At 36.8% G+C, this 18,462-nt stretch overlaps 1 protein-coding gene across 1 annotated transcript; it reads right to left on the minus strand.

The window, feature by feature from the left end:
- Positions 1-1,791: 1,791 nt before the first annotated feature.
- Positions 1,792-12,221, minus strand: LOC122031880. Its single transcript, XM_042591083.1, has 13 exons — positions 12,021-12,221; positions 11,591-11,918; positions 9,932-10,121; positions 9,809-9,858; positions 8,467-8,559; positions 8,301-8,389; positions 8,105-8,183; positions 6,583-6,665; positions 4,611-4,689; positions 3,896-4,526; positions 2,932-3,012; positions 2,296-2,843; positions 1,792-2,106 (listed from the first exon to the last, which is right to left on the minus strand). Exons 1-12 carry the CDS (start codon positions 12,050-12,052, stop codon positions 2,338-2,340), a joined length of 2,241 nt encoding a protein of 746 aa, XP_042447017.1. The 5' UTR covers positions 12,053-12,221; the 3' UTR covers positions 1,792-2,106; positions 2,296-2,337.
- Between the last annotated feature and the right edge of the window lie 6,241 nt (positions 12,222-18,462).

The raw sequence follows: 18,462 nt of genomic DNA on the forward strand, positions 1-18,462 counted from the left end.
ACCAAGCAATAATGAAATGTCTCTTCTTGTGAATGCAATCGGTACACCTAATAAATGAATATCATACCCAACATTATATATGATAATATATTATATGATAATATCATGGCAAATAAGGGTCTGAAATGATTCCATATCAGGCCCAACGTTAGACTTGATATTCAATCATATCAAAACCACATTATGTCTGATATGAGATCATTTCAGGCTCTTAGTTGCCATGATTTACCAATAACGAGAGCTATTAGTGGACCAACATAAATAAATATTAAGATTTTCAAACTCTTTTATTTTAATAAACTATTATTTCGTGCTTAAAATTCACAAATATAAGATGTACATGAGAATCTAAAGGTTTGAGAAGTTGAATCCCAATTTTGAAATATACTGACCAATAAACTACGGATATGCTGCATATCTTGTATGTCCAAGAAAATACTTAAGGGGGACTATTTAATCATGGCTATGTGTCGATCATGTAAAATAACACATCTATGATGTCTTCCTTTCTTTGTGGATTTTTCAAAAAAGAACTGTTAAAGTGACCTAACACGCTGTTCCAATGTAGTTTTTGTCCAAACTAGTTCAGCTTTTGCAAATCCGATGGTTTCGAAGGTAATACATTTGCGGATAATTTAACAACAGAGGATGAAACACCCAACCCACTTCGTTCCATCATTATGAAAGGAGAGTATTGGTAGAAACCTTAAACTTCACTGCAGAGACGGGACCAGTGTGGATTTTCACCGGAAACCCTTGATGTCACTTGACGGACACATGAAGACGTTTACGTACTCTTTCGGTGGGGGATGATCTCGCAATTAAAAATGTGTGAAAGTTTTTCGTAATCGGAGAATTAGAAAAGTGTGAGGCTTGCACGTTTTGAGAGAGAGAGAGAGAAAGATGTTGATATCATCGGCATCTGAACCATCAATAAAATTTTTAAATTTAAATAATTCAAGTATACTTTGGACGCTTATAAAGTAGGGTAACAAAAGATGATATTAGCTAAAGACGTATAAAAAGACTTTCATATTTATTAATGCATCTTTTCATAATTATAAAATCATAATATATCTTTTGATAAATATACAATTCTATCTACGCCTTTTATAAAAAGCCGTATATCTTTTGGTTCCCCACGCACAGAAGACGCAATTAAAAAACAAAATCAAAACGAGAATCAAGAAAATTAAAAACTAAATTATTTTTTAAAAATGAATTGATTTAGGGTTTCATATTATTATTGTACATTATTTATTTCCACGGAATTACCAAACATAACCAATGGCAATATGCACGATAAGATGAACACATGAAGAATAATATTAAGATTTAACACGTATTCTGGATGGAACCGTGAATATTTAAATGATAATCTAACATCCTTCCACTACATCGTAACGCAGAGGAGAACATAAGGAATTAATAATGAGGAGAAAGAATAAAAATTGTGCAAATTCTGATTATTTTGTAACTAAACGCTGGAATGGTTCATCAAAATTCTTCCAAGCACCTACCCTACAAGAAATACCAATGGGTCAAGCTCAAGCACAGCTAAGGATTGTGCCAATTTAGGGTCTACTAACGTTAGCACAAATAGCTCAAAACTTATCCTAGTTTGACCACGAGCTCAAAGGCAAATCAAGGCAATTCAGCAAACTGAGCATATCCTAGTTTGCTCAGTTCAGCAAACTGAGCATGACCCGGGACAGGCTACGAAATTCCCAACCCATTCAACGCCTCTATTTCCTGCTATGAAATTCCCGATACGTTTTTAAACGGGCACAATAAAGCAAATAACTAGGCAGATGGTACAGATGGTACAAGAATGGCTGTAGCGTCTACAAATAATGTTTAAAAGACCGGTGTTTTTTCAACTACACAAAAGGCGAACCTTGGCACGATTAGAGCACCAGGCTAATTAAAACCCAAAGAGCTTCATATTCAGCAAGTTACAATGATCACTAATGTCAAGGGATTCTCTGATTTACTTTACTGGGAATCGAAACAAATCAGTTGGATTACTGTCGCTCGGCTACAGACCTCCATGAATGTGCATCCTTGTTTGGAACGAGAGACGAAGATGAAATCGCTTCCCAGTTCCTGCAACAAAGTTCATAAAAGGCAAAGATCATTCGCAAATCTATTTAACATAATGCAGAAGTCACTGCATATCTGCCATTTTATATAAGATGCTTGTTACTTTCTATAAGCAAATTTAAAGGTTTAAAGTTTTGAACCACTAAGATAAAATTGTGGTGGATATGATACGAAAGAAAGGTACACACTTACCCAGTTTCTGAAATATCCAAGCCTCATAAGTTGCTCCAACCATTAGATACCAAGATGCAATTTTGATATTTTCTCATTTCCCATCCACCCATTCTTCTCAGTTGAAGGTCTCTTCCTCGTCGATCTCTGTCCTTTAGCAGAGTTCTCTTCTTCTCCTGTAGAAGCCCATAAGCTTTTCTGTTCACAATATGGATTCTTAAACTTCAGTTTCAGTAATGGCTTCATATCTTGGGAGGAACTTGAGGTAAACTTTGAGAGAGATGTATCATTGCAGCCCCTCTCAGACTTGTTAGATATATCTGCGTGTTGCGTTTTCTGGATAATGTCATCACTTTGTTCTCTGGTTTCATTTTCTGGATACAGGCTCCTGTCATTCCTTCTCTTGCTTATGGATGGATTATGGTTTCTAGCATTAAGTCGACATTCATCAATCAAATTACCATTACTTTTCTGGTGCTTCTCATTCAATTTTACTCTTTTTGCTGGAGGATTTTCTTTACTTCCAGGATTTGGACTTCTCAACAGGTTTTGATTATTAACTCTACCACCTGAAATGTCAAAGGTAGCAAAAATCATATTAGGTAGGCAAATGGATGAAGAAACTAGCAAATAGCATCAAATATAGTAATGATATACCCTCTGTGGTATCTCGTTGAATAGTAGTATTATGGTCATCCTGATTATCTCTTACCTTCTGCTTGATTGCATCATCATCCCCTGCTTAGAAAGAAATACCAAAGACTAATTAAGCTGAAGAAATGCCTAAAAGAGGATACAACTGGAATCCAAATAGGCATCATGTAACCATGTTTTAATTAATAATGAAGTAAAAGCCTAGACAAAAGGAAGCAACTAATTGCTCATGTATGCTCAGTGGAAATTAGAACAAAAATTCTTATAATTTTTGTTTGATATGGCACATTGGTGACTGCATTAGGAATAGGGTAGAGCAATTGAAGTTCATAATGAGTCAAAGAGTAACCAAGGGATAGTTGATCATCAGGGAATAGGTGCACACAAGTATTTGCTGTAGATAGGCTATTTGGATGCTGTTGTGAATGAGAGCCATTTTTAATCATGTTTGAAAAATAACAGCAAGGCTGTGAGTTCTACTTAATACATATGCAGTTCAGATATTAGCATTTGATGTATCAAGTTGTAAGCGGACATTTATGTGATAAAAGATATGTAGAAACTAAGAATAGTTGAAGTTAAATTGATTTATTTCACAAACACTCCACATTAACAGAAACATAATATAAGATACAAAAAGAAGCAGTCAAAAGAAAATCAATGAGATCCAACAAAAGATATCCATTTTTCTGCTAAGAAGCAATTGTAAAATTGTAAAATTTTCAGAATAAAGCAAGGTATTCATAAAACCTATATAAAAAATTAGAAAAGCATAAAGGAAATGAAAACAAGTAACATACAGAAAATTACATTTCTAAGAGTTCTTTTCATGCTCTCATTATGCAATCATTATTTTACTACCCAAACTATTCATCTACATTCTTAAACAATATGGCATTTCATGAACAAAGCAAATCTGAGTGATTTTGAGTGTGAAAGATAAACAGAATGAACATAGGAAAATTACCAAAGTTAGTAACCAAGTCTTGATCCATTTGACAGCTTGAGGTTTCAGATCTTGGAGAGCTGGATGCAGGGATTTTGTTTTTTGAACCAATGTGAATAACTAGCTTAGTACTTCTTGTTGTCTCCACCTCGTTTGTACTTTTAGCAGAACATTCCTTAAAACGAAGGCCTTGTGCTTTGCTGCTCTTTATTTTGAGTTTAGGTATAGTGGAGGATGAAACTATATCTGAACCATCATGTATGGAGGAATTTATCTCGTTGACATTCTGATTTCTAAAGCTACTCTCCAGTGATCTTGACTCATTCAGCCCTTCAAGTTTTGGATCTTCTACTTTACCATTTAACTTAATCTGATATCCCACTCTCTTTGCTTGCATTTTGTTTGATACAATCTTCTCGTGTTCCTTTGATAATTTATCATTGATCCCCTTCAATGAGAACTTTAGGGGTTTGGTAGTATCATTTCTATGTAGGATTGGACCACTTTGCTCATCATCCAAGTAAGGAAAGTTTGAATTTATTTCTTCTTTAGAAGGCAAACCAGCAGCTGCCCTCAAACTTGAAACCAAATCGCAGTCAGCAATATCTCGCCTCTTCCAGAGTTCTTTTACTGCATCATCTATATTTGTCACCTGAACAACATAGCCATCGCCAGGAGCATTAGACTGTCATACCAAGCATGACCAAAGTAAATTCTAGCAAACAGTAGACGACACCTGATAGCAATCACCACGACATGCAGCACATTTATAGTGTAAATTTTGATCTGTTTGGAATTCTTGGTACTTATCATCACTGCATAACATGGAAAAGGAAAATGCTAAAACATGAGAGAGCTCTTACAATTGAAGAGAAGAAAGTTCCTCTGACAAACAACTAAAAAATCCCAAAATAAGTCAAAAGATATAATATAAATGTAGTAGGAAACTATAATAACATAACAACTGATGCTAGTAAGTTTAGAAGAAATATGGAATATGCTTGAAAAAAATTAATTAGTAAACTAACAAGCATTTTAAAATTAACTGAAATATAATCACATTAATTCAACTTCAAAATCCAAACATCAACCATCCTCATGCTAAATTTCCTCTCAATATGAAATCAGCTAGACACAGCAGCCATCTAAGTTCTCAAGATCCACAGCACTAGGAATCCAGAAAATAGGAATCAGCCAAAGAGATGAGCTTGCTAAACAAATACAGAAACAAAAACTAAAAAGAACATGAAAAATATTGATGCACTATTGTGCCTCTTATTTTCTTGTATAGCTTCTATACATGCATCCAAATGCTTATATTATCTACTAGCATCCACCTGACACCCACAAACAATAAACTACGCATCATCTAGTCATAATGGAAGTTTGGACAAGATAGAGAATAAGATGGCAATCGACAGTGGGGTTGGAATGACTAGGCATGTTTCAAAACAGGTTAGAGTAAGCATTATTTACAAGAATCAAAAGTATAACCTGATGATTGAAATATGAACTTAAAATAGAAAAACTGTGGTGCTCTGCACTGGACATCACACATGTTTTAGCTGCCAAAAGCCTGCAACTTAATCACAAAAATGGAATCATTCACTGAACCCTTTAACTGCTTTGTTTTTTCAAATAGCAGCAACTATAACCCTACCACTCTTGTTATCTGTTTCCCAGACCCAGCTACCAAGCCATCATGGTCGAATAAAAGGATTGAAGACTCATGGATCAAGTGTACCAAGATCCAGTTTAGAAACCAGAGCTCATCATAAGTTTATCAAAAACTAAGTTTAGTGAAGGCAACTCATGTAATAACCGACACTGACAATATCCGATCAATCATAAGTTATCTGAATGGAAGCCAATGGAAGTTTTGCAATTGCTGGTGCAGGCTCCAGCTAGTATTCATATTATTTGCAGCAAAAAATGAAGGACTTGAGCAACAAGCAAATCCAGATCTCCATTATATCTTTTATGTCATGTTACTATAAAGTCATTAAGATATAACAATGAATATATAATCATAGAGGCCTTATTAACAGCAACCAGAAAAACTGGAGAGACCCTTATGAGAACTGTTTCAAGTGATAATATGAAGATATATATAACAAATTACTTGGTACATGGGTTGTTTGAAAAGGCCTCATCATAAGTCAATTATGGAGCTGAATATGCATATACAGTGAGGAACCCATCATTACATCCACTAATTGCATAAAGCAATACAGACTAAATCAATAACTAATTTGTTAAAATTATGTCCAAGTTAATATCAATTTGACTATAAAAAAAAATGGCAAGATAGACAAGCCAAAAATATATTCTAAATAAACAAGAAGCATGTTGTATGTGTTGCTAAAATCAATATATAAATTTCAAATATATGAATTGCATCAGTTGTTTATATTTTTATAGTTGTTACTTAGATTCATAGGAAAAATACTATGAAACTATGGATTGCTTAGGATGATTAATTTAATTGAATGATACATTATACAGAAGATGTAAATAATTGATATTTTAAAGAAACAAATTTGGAAAGCATATGGCATATGTATTATACATTGGTTTGACTGCATATTGTCTATGTTTTTTTTAAAAAAAAAACACTACGTGTTAATTTGGAGTATGATACCAAGCTTACATAGAATCAATTCAAGTAATCAAATCCTCTTAAAGTTAGTATAGGTAAGCAGGTATACCTGATGCCATCACATAGGCAGTGGACCCATCTTTCACAAACATCACAGCAAACCATTGGTGTAGTTTCAGAATCTCTGTAGACCTATAAAAGCAATTACATCTTTAATATGGATGTGACAGCAAACAAATGCAAAAATTCAAGTGTGCCGAATGAAAGAAATAAATTAGAAGGAATAACTTATCATCTGATTCCATCATTGAAACAAATATACTACAACAAACATAACTTAGTTAATTAGATTCTCTTTGTTAAATATGACACTTTCAAGGAAGATTGCAGGGAACATTACTAGAACCAGTCCAGAAGACCAGAACCATGCAAAAAAGGATAAGCTCATCAAAAGCACACACATAAGACTTTCACTCTCTAAAGGATCAGTACTTATGACATAGAAAAGTTTCATACATGCGAGATACAAAATCATATTTTGTAGTAATTCATCAGAATAATTATTTGTGATGTAAAACAGCAACCTACAAAGGAGAGAAGTGTAAGTCATACTTGGTTCTTACACACTTGAACTGGAAAGCACATCAATAAACCAGTATCTAATTCCTGATACCTTCTGAGTGTCACACTTTTGCAAGGCCATGTTCATGATAGTGAGGAATTTAAAAAGCCAAGTCATTGTGGTATAAGTTGTTTGGTGAACCAAATTGCTAAAAGAATCATGGCCACACAAATTTTCTAGGAATTTGCTTTTATAGAGCAACAAAAAACTTTCAGATACTATCACAGATTATCTCCAGGCACTAACCCCTCAGTATTCAAGTTTTCGAGTAAACACAGATTTTCATCTTTCTACTAGATCCTGAAATTTAAAAGGTAAAATATGAATTCCTACACATGCATCACTATAGAATATATTGATCCTTTGAACATGTTCACATCATTTTAACCAATTTTCTCAAATTTTATCATTTCGTAAAGCTAAATCTGATTTTTCCTTAAAATAATTTTTATCCTTTCTACTAATATTGTCAACTCCATCTAGTGGGATAAAGCTTGCTGGTTGTTGTTGTTGTTGTACTAATCTTGTATATCCATCTTAACATTGTCATCTCTACTAGATTGACTCTCAATCAGTTGCTCCTAATTATCCATATATCTAACTAATGAAGCATGATTGCTTGTATGGTAGTCTTACAAAATTTTACTATTAACCTAAAAGGCACATGACAATTGGACAATGTTCCTATCCATAATTCAAGATTCAAATTTAGGCATGTATATCGTTATCAATTAGCATAACATCATTTGCTGGAGATTTATCTTGATTGATAAGTGTTATAAGTTCTTCTAGTATTAATGTAAAAATATGCAGACTAAGTGAAAAGAAAAAAACTTATTACATTCTCAATAGCTCTAATATTAGTAAATGTATTATTATACATATCCTTAAGATTAATATGATTATTGTTGTATGACTGGTAATTACTAAGGATAGTATTTTCCTTGTAGGTATCATGGAAGAAAGTATCCAAATTTTCTTGAAGTAATGTGTTCAACAAAGTAAGTACCTTTAGACAAATTGGACAGTAATTTCCTTTCACAAACAATCTACCACAAGCATCACAGCAGGTATAGCCTAAAAACCATCTGTGTCACAACAATATTGCATGTTAGCATAGGTAAAGTGCCTCCAACTATTAATGACAGATGAGATTCAACAAAGTACAAAAAACTAAATCAAGAACAAAATAACACCATAAGTACCTTGTACTAGGACCACTTCCAGGTACACTGGACCCACAGCTGTGACACCTTGTGTGCTTTGGACACAAATAAGGCCCACGACCAACATTCTGCAATTCAGTTATTGAAATATCAATTACACACAGAAAACTTCTCATTGCACAGAAATCATATATATAGTACACACCTTGTGTGGTGGATGCTGACAATAACAGTGATAAGCACCATCACACCTTTTACAGTACATTAGCTTATTAGGATCACCAGTTCTTCGGCAGACCTGGAAAGTAACTGATCTAATCATAGAAGTAAAAACAAGCAATTTGATAAACACAAACATATAAGGGTGAAACAGTCAACCTATAGATTCTACATTTCACAGCCAACTGAAAAGTAAAAAAACAATGCAAACAGTATGGCTATCAATCTAAACAATATAAAGACAGAGATGGTTCCATATTTGCAAGACGGCAAGATATTATAAACTTATTGAAGTGTAACACAATTGCATTCTGAAAAATTAAACCGAATCAACAAGAACTCTAAAAACACAAATATTTATTTAGAGATGACAAGGAGAGTATGAGATTGTTCCTCTTATAACTCTTCATACAATAAAAAAAATCCCGTATTTGTTAGGATAACAAGTAATAAAATTCTCTCCCTTGAGCAAGTAGTGATAAGTGGTTTCAGAGCTAACCTAAATAATATTGCATGGAGATACTTGAAAATGATTGTTTATGTGATGGAAAAGCCAGCATTGAGCCTCACATGGAGAAGATCAAAATTGATGATAAGGTATTATTTGGGCTTGCATCTTGCCTTGGGTGGAATTTGTGTCTTGCCTCAAATGTCAAGACTTAAAACAATGAGATTATGATGCCCTAGTTTAATCCTAGGGCAGGTTGTGGGCTAATAAAGAAAGTTTCAAAAGCTTAGAAAAGAAGACAAAAATAACCATGAACATGAGTACAAGAATTTTTTTGTCGAGTCAAGCCTGAGCAAGCAACTGTGAACAAAACGGTAGTGTATGTTATTCCTCTCATTCAGGCAAGCTACAACATATTTAGGCATCGTTTCCTGAATCAATCAAATGTAAAAGCTATATTTGTTGAATTGACTGATTTTAGGGAATAAACACATGAAAGATAAATAGTTGAGGGAAAAAAATTAAGGACAGTGTGCCAGGCATATTAACTGCAGAATAACTCGTTGCAAATTTAATAACTGCAGTCTATAATGTTTTACCATAGTGCCAGGTAGGATAATGGTATAATGTGTAAGCTAGCAAAATATTGTTAATTAGTTGACCAATGTATTGATAATGGTAGAACTTGTCCTGTTTATTAACATGAAATACAAAGGCAACCTAATCTAATATAACTTGTAAACATAATTATTAGACTAAATACCATCAAAAGGAGTTTCAGTAAGAAGCACAGGAAATAGAGCATGAATGTTCATAAACTTGTTTCTACTCTTTTAACAAAAGCACATGATCTACCGAGTGAGAGCAGGAGATGAAGTACCTCACATATGCGACAAGAGGGGCAAGACCATGAACTCCAATGGAATAAATCTGCAGAACATTTTTAGTCGTTAGAATTGGAGGCTAAGTGCTCCTAATGCTGCATGGAGTAGCGGATAAAGACCTCTATGTTCAGACAATGTTTTCAAGCAACTTCTATGGTACTTCTTGTTGCATTGTTTGCAAGAGCGCATCTTCAAAGCTTTCTCAGTCCCTTCATCTTCGCCCGAAAAACATATGCGGCACATGACCTTCACCGTAGAGTTTCCTTGATATTCTCCATCAAGGCTGTTGGTGGCCTCTCCTGGTGCCTCCTGGGAAGACAAACAAGTTTACCTATTAGTTTTTTCATATTAATTAGAACAATAAATCAAGGAACATACACAAACAACTTAATGCACTGTAAGTTATTCAATTCACATGACAAAGGAGAATGGAAATGAATCGCATAGCTATTGATCAGTTGAAGTACGCAATATTTGCTAACATTTTGGAAAACCATTAATCTGATAAAAGAAAACAGGGATTCAATTGATATGTAGATGAAGGTAATATGCATAATTCCATTTGGCGAAAGATGGAACAAAATGCGCCCTATGACAACAAGAACAAGAATGACAAGACGTGAGGCCACATTATTTGGATCATATATACTGGTCCTGTTCAATTGAACTCCGTGTAAGAATGTTACTTCCTTATCTAAAACTCACCACGAATAGATGCCTAGAGTTTCAATCATAAATTCTTTTTTAAATCAATAAGAAGCATGCACAAACATTTCTTTTTGCTATATCTATATATTACTAATCTTACTCTTATTATTTAATTCTATAGTTGATCTCCTGAGCTACTACAAATATATCTTCATTTGTATTTCGTTATTATTCTTCCTGTAATCACTCTTTTCCAAAGTTTCCAGCAATTTAATCTCCCCATGATGAAATAACATCATATATCACATTATTCTTATAAATTAGTATTACAAACCTTTCTTCTATCTGTAAGACATTTTCTTAATTCTCAACATTTTATTGAATAGTTTAGTTAGTCCAGCTATAAGTTGATATCTTAAACTCTTCCAGACTTTTTAATACAAATCTCATATGTAGCTGCAATCCTACCTACTTACATTTGCCTTTTTGTTTTTACCCTCGTTCATCTAATGCTACAAAAAAAATGTTGGCCAGCTGAACTCTTGTAGAGGATTCACTTACTCACAGGTTTATACAAAGTGCAATAAGGTAGAAGTAACTGGAAAAAAAAACAGGCAGTTCATTTGTGTGTGAAGAATGTTATAATTATAAAGAAATAATTACTGACACATTATTCAGGCATGTGAAATCATTTGGGAGAATGAGGCATGCAAATGAAGATCAAGGTATAAACCATGCAATAAAAAAACAAAGACACTAATTTTTATGCCTAGCCTTCATATGTCCAATGTTAATCCCAATTGACCAAATTAGAAGAATCTCCCAACACAAGAACAATCCATGCCGAATTACAATGGAGAAATATGAGAACCAGATTTGTATAGCAACTCAACAAAAAAAATATATGAGGAATGAAAAGGAATCCTAAATAGAACAATCATCAATCAAAAGTTCGTTCCCCCCACTGCTTTGTTAATGTTAGAAAAAACTTAAGCAAACATATGTAGAAAACTCTAGGCGATCAAAAAGGTAATGCCTCGTTCTAAATTAATGAAGCCAGTAAACAAATCAAACTTTGCTTGAATCACGTCCCGAAACCCTATCATCCCAGACTCAGAATGACTACTTACTGCTGCACCACCGGCCTCCAACCTCCGAACATAGTCCTCCGCCGCCAAGGAAGCAGCCAACGCCTGCCGCTGCAACACCGCTCGCTTAACCTCGTCGCCGGCGCCGACGTCATCCGCCACCACGGAGGGCGCTGTCAAAGCGGGCACCACACGGGGGACCCAGACCTGGACAACACCCTTCTCCCCATCTTCCTCCTCCTCCTCGTCGGCGGCGGGGCGGACGGCCCATGGATCCCTCAAAAACTCCTCGAGCGCGTCGATCTCGACAGCCAAAGCCTCGAGCCCCGGGGCAGCACCAAATCCCAGCTCGCAGTCGCAAATCCGCCGGCTGCAAGTCAAAACCAAGGATCAAATCGAAAGGGCAAGCCACAGAAGGGCGATAGGGCGATGGGAAGGAACGGGCCGAGGGAGAAAAGAGAGCAGGGGTTACCAAGTGAGCGGGCAAGCGACATGGAACGCCATGGAATGGAACCCGACGCGGGGTTTAAATCGATCGATTTGAAACGAGGATTTAGAAGGGCGGGTGGAAATTGAGCGTTAATAAAAAATAATAATAAAGGGAGATTAAATTGTGAGATTTAGAGAGAGAAAGAGGGGTGGAATTGGGGCGGAGCAGGCGAAGAAAAGGGTCGGCGGCGAGAACCGACACATGATAACGTTATATTTATACTGCGGAGTATACGATAACTCGCGGTGGGTTTTGGCACTATTTGTAACGGATACCTAGGTTGCCATTGATTCGAAAAGTGGGCCCCGTGTTTTTCTCCAGACATAATATTGGTGACGAGTTGAGTTCCGATTAGTGAGTCGATGAAATTGAAGTATTGTGGGATGTGGCCCGGTTGATGCGATGTTTAGATGTAGGGAATACATCTGGGCCGTCTATTTTGGGTGAATCTGGTAGGTACAGGGGTTCATCGGAGCCGTAGATTTGGTTACGACTATGTCATTTTTGGACGCCGGGGTACATCCTGACCGTTCATCGTAATTGAGGCACAGGTGAAACTATAAATTTGATTGATGAACATTAAGTAACCTCCCATATCTCAAAAGTTATGCAATAGCAGCCCGAGGCAATGGTAAGCCTTGGACGCCTTCTTCATTTGTTTTTTTTTTAATTTTTTTTTTTACATAAATCTCAATTTTAATGAATTAACTGATGATTTTTTTAACAGATGATTAACTTAAAAAAAAAGATCTGTTACATGTCGATCCTACGGATATGGAGGGAGGTATATACAGGTACATAGATCATAAGCATATGGTGGGATAAACCTCAGATCATCAATTAAATATTAAAATACAATAGCTGATACAATGTTATTAGCATATCTGAGATTAGTCGATTGAAAGAATTGGATACTTAGTATCAACTAAAATACAATAGTTGCTACGACACTATGTAGTGTCTCCTGATTTATTTTGATGGTTGGTGGAAACAATCTCTGCCGGATGACGTTAAGCGGAAATGGGATCAACTAGTAATCCTCACAAGGATTGTCTTTATCGATATCTATGCTGAGATATATTTGAGACGACTTCTCGAAGTCACAAGTTTCATCTCTGCTTAGGGAGGATATAACACGATCTGAGAGAGTCCCCGGCTCGACATTGTGCCCGGCGACAAAGGACAACCCGGCGGCACAAAGCGAGGGAGAGAAGCAACCAGAGAGGTTGTTCAAAAGTCTTTTGTTGTTATCCAATGACTTTTGTGGTTAGCAGCAAGGTGGTCGGTCAGTAATTGGTGGTCGAAGGGTCAGCGGTAGTTGAAAGCCGGTGGTGAGGGCGATGACATAAGGTTGGTGGCACACTTGGGCAATGGCAAGAGAGAAAGAGGAGAAGGAGAAGGACAACCCTAATCACAATTAAGTTCCTCCCATGAATAATTATATCTTCTCATCATATAAAGGTATATATACCTTCTCACAATGACTTGGGGAGCGAGTCATAACATAAACCTAAACCCTTTAGGTCAGTCTGATCCATTAGCATTAAGTTTGATTCAAAAACTAAACAGTTTTAGTTTATAACCAAATTAATTTTTAGTTCATAACTAAACTAAATCAATTTGATTTATTACTAAACCATAATAAATCTAACCTTACCTTCAAAAGACGTAGTCCACCATCACTTCCAATGCCACAAATATTTTTCATATTTGCTCCTCATCTAATCTATCTTAATTTGATAATTCAATTCTTAAATTTGTTTTAAGTTTTTTAGATATACTCGTAGTGTGTATGACCCAATAGATTCCCGGTTTATGTTGATAGTTCATAATTAACTATTAATTATAAATCGATCATGAGTGACGCCTAGTAATATATTATGATCCTTAATTTACTGAAAAAATCACAGTTGATCCCAAAATAATTTTAAACCCTCCAACGGCTATAATTATTTATTCCTTTCACTCATCTTATACCCACTTAGTTCAAGACATGCTCTATATGTTAATCCTCATTAGGCTGACTACATCAAACCTAGCTCAAGCTCAAGTAATAGTTTCTTGTCTCATAGATTCAAAGTACTGAAATAAGTGTACAGGAAGATCATTCTCTTAACGTGTAATGCTTTGATCAAAGACTTATGAGCAATAATTTTGACAGGAGGCCTTAGAATATACATCTCCTTTATCAAAGGAGTGGTAAATCCTCTGTGAGTTATTTAAACACCTTTGGACATATTGACTTATACTTAATCATCCCAGATGATGTGGTGATAAAAGGGGCCCACCAAGCGTGGGTCAAAGGTAGAAATAGTAGTCGATGTGGAAGTCAAAGTCAAGGTGGTCAACAGCAGTCAGCGGTGATCAATGGTCCCACCAAAGATGGCCGAATGAAAATCGACGCCAACTGCTGATTGAGCATGAAGTGTCCGATCGGCCAGGTAGCTCATCTAAGTAGAACACTAGTCCGGCCAGGAGCACTACGGCTAGAACATCAGATGCTCATTATGGATCAGAGAAATGTTAAGGTGACCAGAGCGCTTGTCCTGTCGGGCGAAAATAATCTACTGAACCAAGTTATTACGGGGAAAAGCAACAGAAATCGACCGAGCGGAGGAGTCTATCAACACAACATGCTACTAAGTTGAACTAATGTGTCGACCCAAAAGAAGGCAACTTAGGTAGGTTTAGTGCATTTTGTGTTGGTAGACATATATCTATGCTAAAAGTAATCGACCCAAAGGAAGGTTACTTTTATGGTAGATATATGTATAAAGTATCTTACAACTATGGAACAAAATATTATTTTGTTCAGATTATGCACAAAATATGTTGACCCAAAGGAAGCCATATTATATGACCGATTAAGGTTGTTGTAAGCTATGGATGAAAATATAACTCATATAAAGTATCATATTATGCGCACAATGGGTCGACCCGAAGGAAGGCACATTGTGTGACCAATTAAAGTTTGAGTTATATTAGAGAGTATCGCTAACAAATAATGTGTCGACCCAAAGGAAGGTACATTATATTGTACTTGGTATCTCATAAAGAGTCCATTTATATATATTTAAAATTGTATTTTATTTACATAATTTTATATTACTTATATGTTCTTGGTTTTAGTTAAATTGTGAGCTTAAATAAATTTTTCTCGTTAATTTAAGTGCAATCTATAACTGTCAACATTAATAACATCCCAACATTAACTGGTTCAAATTTTACTGAATGGAAAGAATATGTGACAGTAGTCTTAGGCTGCATAAACTTAGACTATGCATTAAGGAATGATCATCTCACACCTCTTGTTGGGACCGAAAAGTAGCTGGGGGGGGGGGGGTGAATAGCTCGTCGCGTGCTAGGTGCTCGTCGTTGCTTGTTTCTTCAAAGATGATCAGCGGAAATACAAGAAACAAACCACACAACGCTAACAAAGTTGGTTTACTTGGTATCCACCTCACAAGAGGTGACTAGTCCAAGAATCCACACCTACTCACGCACCCTCCACTAAGAAAACCCTCCTTTTCGGTAACTACCGAAGGCGGAGAAGCCCTACAAGTTCACACTACAAGAGGAAGGGGAAAGGATACAAAATACAAGCACAAAGCTTACAATGAGTACAAGAAAACCCTAACCCTAGCTTTCTTCCTCTTGCAATAGATCCGCCTCTTGACTTGGAAGAACCTCCAAGAACTTCAAGAACTGGCGTGGAGAGCTCTGTGAGTCGCTGGTGAAGATCTGAGCTCTGTTGTGGAAGCAATGCCGAAGGAAATGAACGCATGCGGCTTAAATCGACGCTAACGGTCGAATCACGATCGATTGGAATGCTCCCAATCGATCGGGGAGGCTTTGGATCGATCCAGAGAGCCTCTGTGCTCTGGAAAAACGCCTGGATCGATCCACGGATCGATCCAGCGCTTATCGTGCGAAGCAACAGCGTCCCAATCGACCCACTGATCGATTGGGACCTCTGGATCGATCCACTGATCGATCCATAGGCTTTCTGTGCGCTGGGAAACTGCCTGGATCGATCCACTGATCGATCCACTGATCGATCCACTGATTGATCCAGCTCTTGGTTTTTACCCAAAACCAAATCCCAAGCCTCCCAAACCAACATTCGGTCAACCTTAACCTGTTGGTACATCATGCCTAGCATCTAGTCACTTCCTTGACCTGCTAGGACTCCCTCACCAAGTGTCCGGTCAATCCCTTTGACCCACTTTGACTTTTCTTTGTGCCAAGTATCCAGTCAATTCCTTTGACCTACTTAGACTTTCCTTCATCATGCCAAGTATCCGGTCACTCCCTTGACCTACTTGGACTTTCATCTGATGTCTGATCAACCTTGACCCATCTGGATTTTCCCCTGTGCCTGGCTTCACTTACCAGGACTTCCATTTTGCCTAGCTTCACTCACTAGGACTTTCTCACTGCCTAACTTCACTCGCTAGGTCTTTCACCTGGCTTCACTCACCAGGACTTTCCCTTCTACCTGGCTTCACTCACCAGGACTTCTCTTCTGCCTGACTTCACTCACCAGGACTTCTCTTCTGCCTGGCTTCACTCACCAGGACTTTCACCTAGCTTCACTCACTAGGATTTCTCCGCTACCTGGCTTTACTCACCAGGACTTTCATTTCGCCTAACATCCCAGTTAGGACTTCCCAATCAAGTATCCGGTCAATCCTTTGACCTACTTGACTCTTGTTCAATCAACCTTGTATTGTCAAACATCGAAACTCAAACCAAGACTCAAGCTTGGTCAACCAGGTCAACCTTGACCTGAGAGATGTTGTACCAACACCTCTGACCAGTGCTAGCACTATAGAGCAGAGGCTGAATTTCAGCTGTGGGAGAAATCAAATCGCATGTGTCTGAGTATCTTGAAACTTTTCATACCGGCACCAATAAAGGGTTTAATAACCAAGGGAGAAGATGTTAGGAGTTTCTTGGACCATTTGGAAGACTGATTCACCTCAAATGAAAAGGTCAAGACTACCACACTTCTTACGAAGTTGGTAATCATGTGGTATACTAGAAAAGAAAACATAAGGGAGAGACTGAGGCTTGAGACACCTGAAAGTGCTCACCTAGCATCTAGATCTCAAGGTTCAAGCAAGAAGAGAAAGAGGATCAATAAAGGAAAAGGAAAGCAGATTGCAGATTCTGGGAGTTTTCAAAATTTTGTTAGTTCGAAAGTTAATAGTTCTCACTGACACCGGTGCTACTACTTAAATAAGTGGTGGCAAAAAGCGAATACGCTCGCCCCCAGCACCCCCGGCAACCCGTCCTAGGGCCAACACGGAGGAGGTAAATCACGGGCGGCTACTAGCCTTTTGAATAGTGACTAACACATAAGGGAGGCATTTACCTCAACTTTGCCGAAATTTGAACCCCAGACCTCATGGTGGCAACACATCATGCGCTAGCCACTAGACCCATCCAAGGGGACATACTCACATAAGTGTCACTATGGAAGGTTGTCTCAGAAACCGACTTTCTCTTGATGGTAAAAGATACATCTATACAGGAAATGAGAAGAAGGCTAAAGTCGAGTCTATTGGTGTTTTTAGACTTTGTTTAGGAACCAATGTTTTTCTGGATTTAGAAAATACATTTATTGTACCGTCTTTTCAACGGAATTTAATTTCAATTTCTTGTTTGGACAAATCATGTTATTCTTGTTCATCTAGAAATGGAATTTTCAGTATTTTCTTTAATTTAGTGTTGGTTAGCAATGGTTCATTGGTTGATAAGCTTTATAAATTGAACACTTTTACTCCTATGGTTAACAACGTAATAATGCATCGTATACGTACAAAACGTAAAGTGACTGACGAGAATTCTTCCATGTTGTGGCATAGGAGTTTAGGATATATATACAAACAACGCCTAGAAAGGTTAATGTAACATGTAATTCTTGATTCCCTTGACATGTCAAACTTTGATGTTTGCATAGAGTGTATCAAGGGGAAGACTACTAACAAAAGGAATAAGGGGGATAGCCGTTGCAGTGATGTTTTGGAGCTAATACATACGGATATTTGTAGATCATTCCCTAAGGTATCTTGGAATGGACACACATATTTTATTAGCTTCATAGATGATTATTCCAGATTTGACTATCTGTACCTTATTCATGTGAAATCACAATCTTTGGACATGTTCAAAATTTTCAAAGTCGAAGTTGAACTTCAACCAAGTATGAAAATTAAAGCTATTTGATCCGACCGTGGAGGTAAATATTACGGTCGATATGATGGATCAGGTAAATAACGTCCAGGACCTTTTGCAAATTACCTTGCTGAGTGTGAAATTATACCTCAGTATATCATGCCCAGTACACTCAGTCAGAATAGTGTAGCTAAGCATCACAATCGAACCTTAAAAGACATTGTAAGAAGTATGATGACTTTCA

This window comes from Zingiber officinale, chromosome 11A (genome assembly GCF_018446385.1).
Source record: "Zingiber officinale cultivar Zhangliang chromosome 11A, Zo_v1.1, whole genome shotgun sequence".
Classification (NCBI taxonomy): Eukaryota; Viridiplantae; Streptophyta; class Magnoliopsida; order Zingiberales; family Zingiberaceae; genus Zingiber; species Zingiber officinale.

Bases quoted from the DNA above. Each gene is read 5' to 3' on its own strand.
- LOC122031880 (XM_042591083.1), bottom strand. From the start codon at position 12,052: ATGGCGTTCCATGTCGCTTGCCCGCTCACTTG. The intron at 10,122-11,590 runs GTAAGTAGTCAT...TTGTCTTCCCAG, and splicing joins TGGAGGCCGGTGGTGCAGCA to GAGGCACCAGGAGAGGCCAC. The intron at 9,859-9,931 runs GTCTTTATCCGC...AATGTTCTGCAG, and splicing joins AACATTGTCTGAACATAGAG to ATTTATTCCATTGGAGTTCA.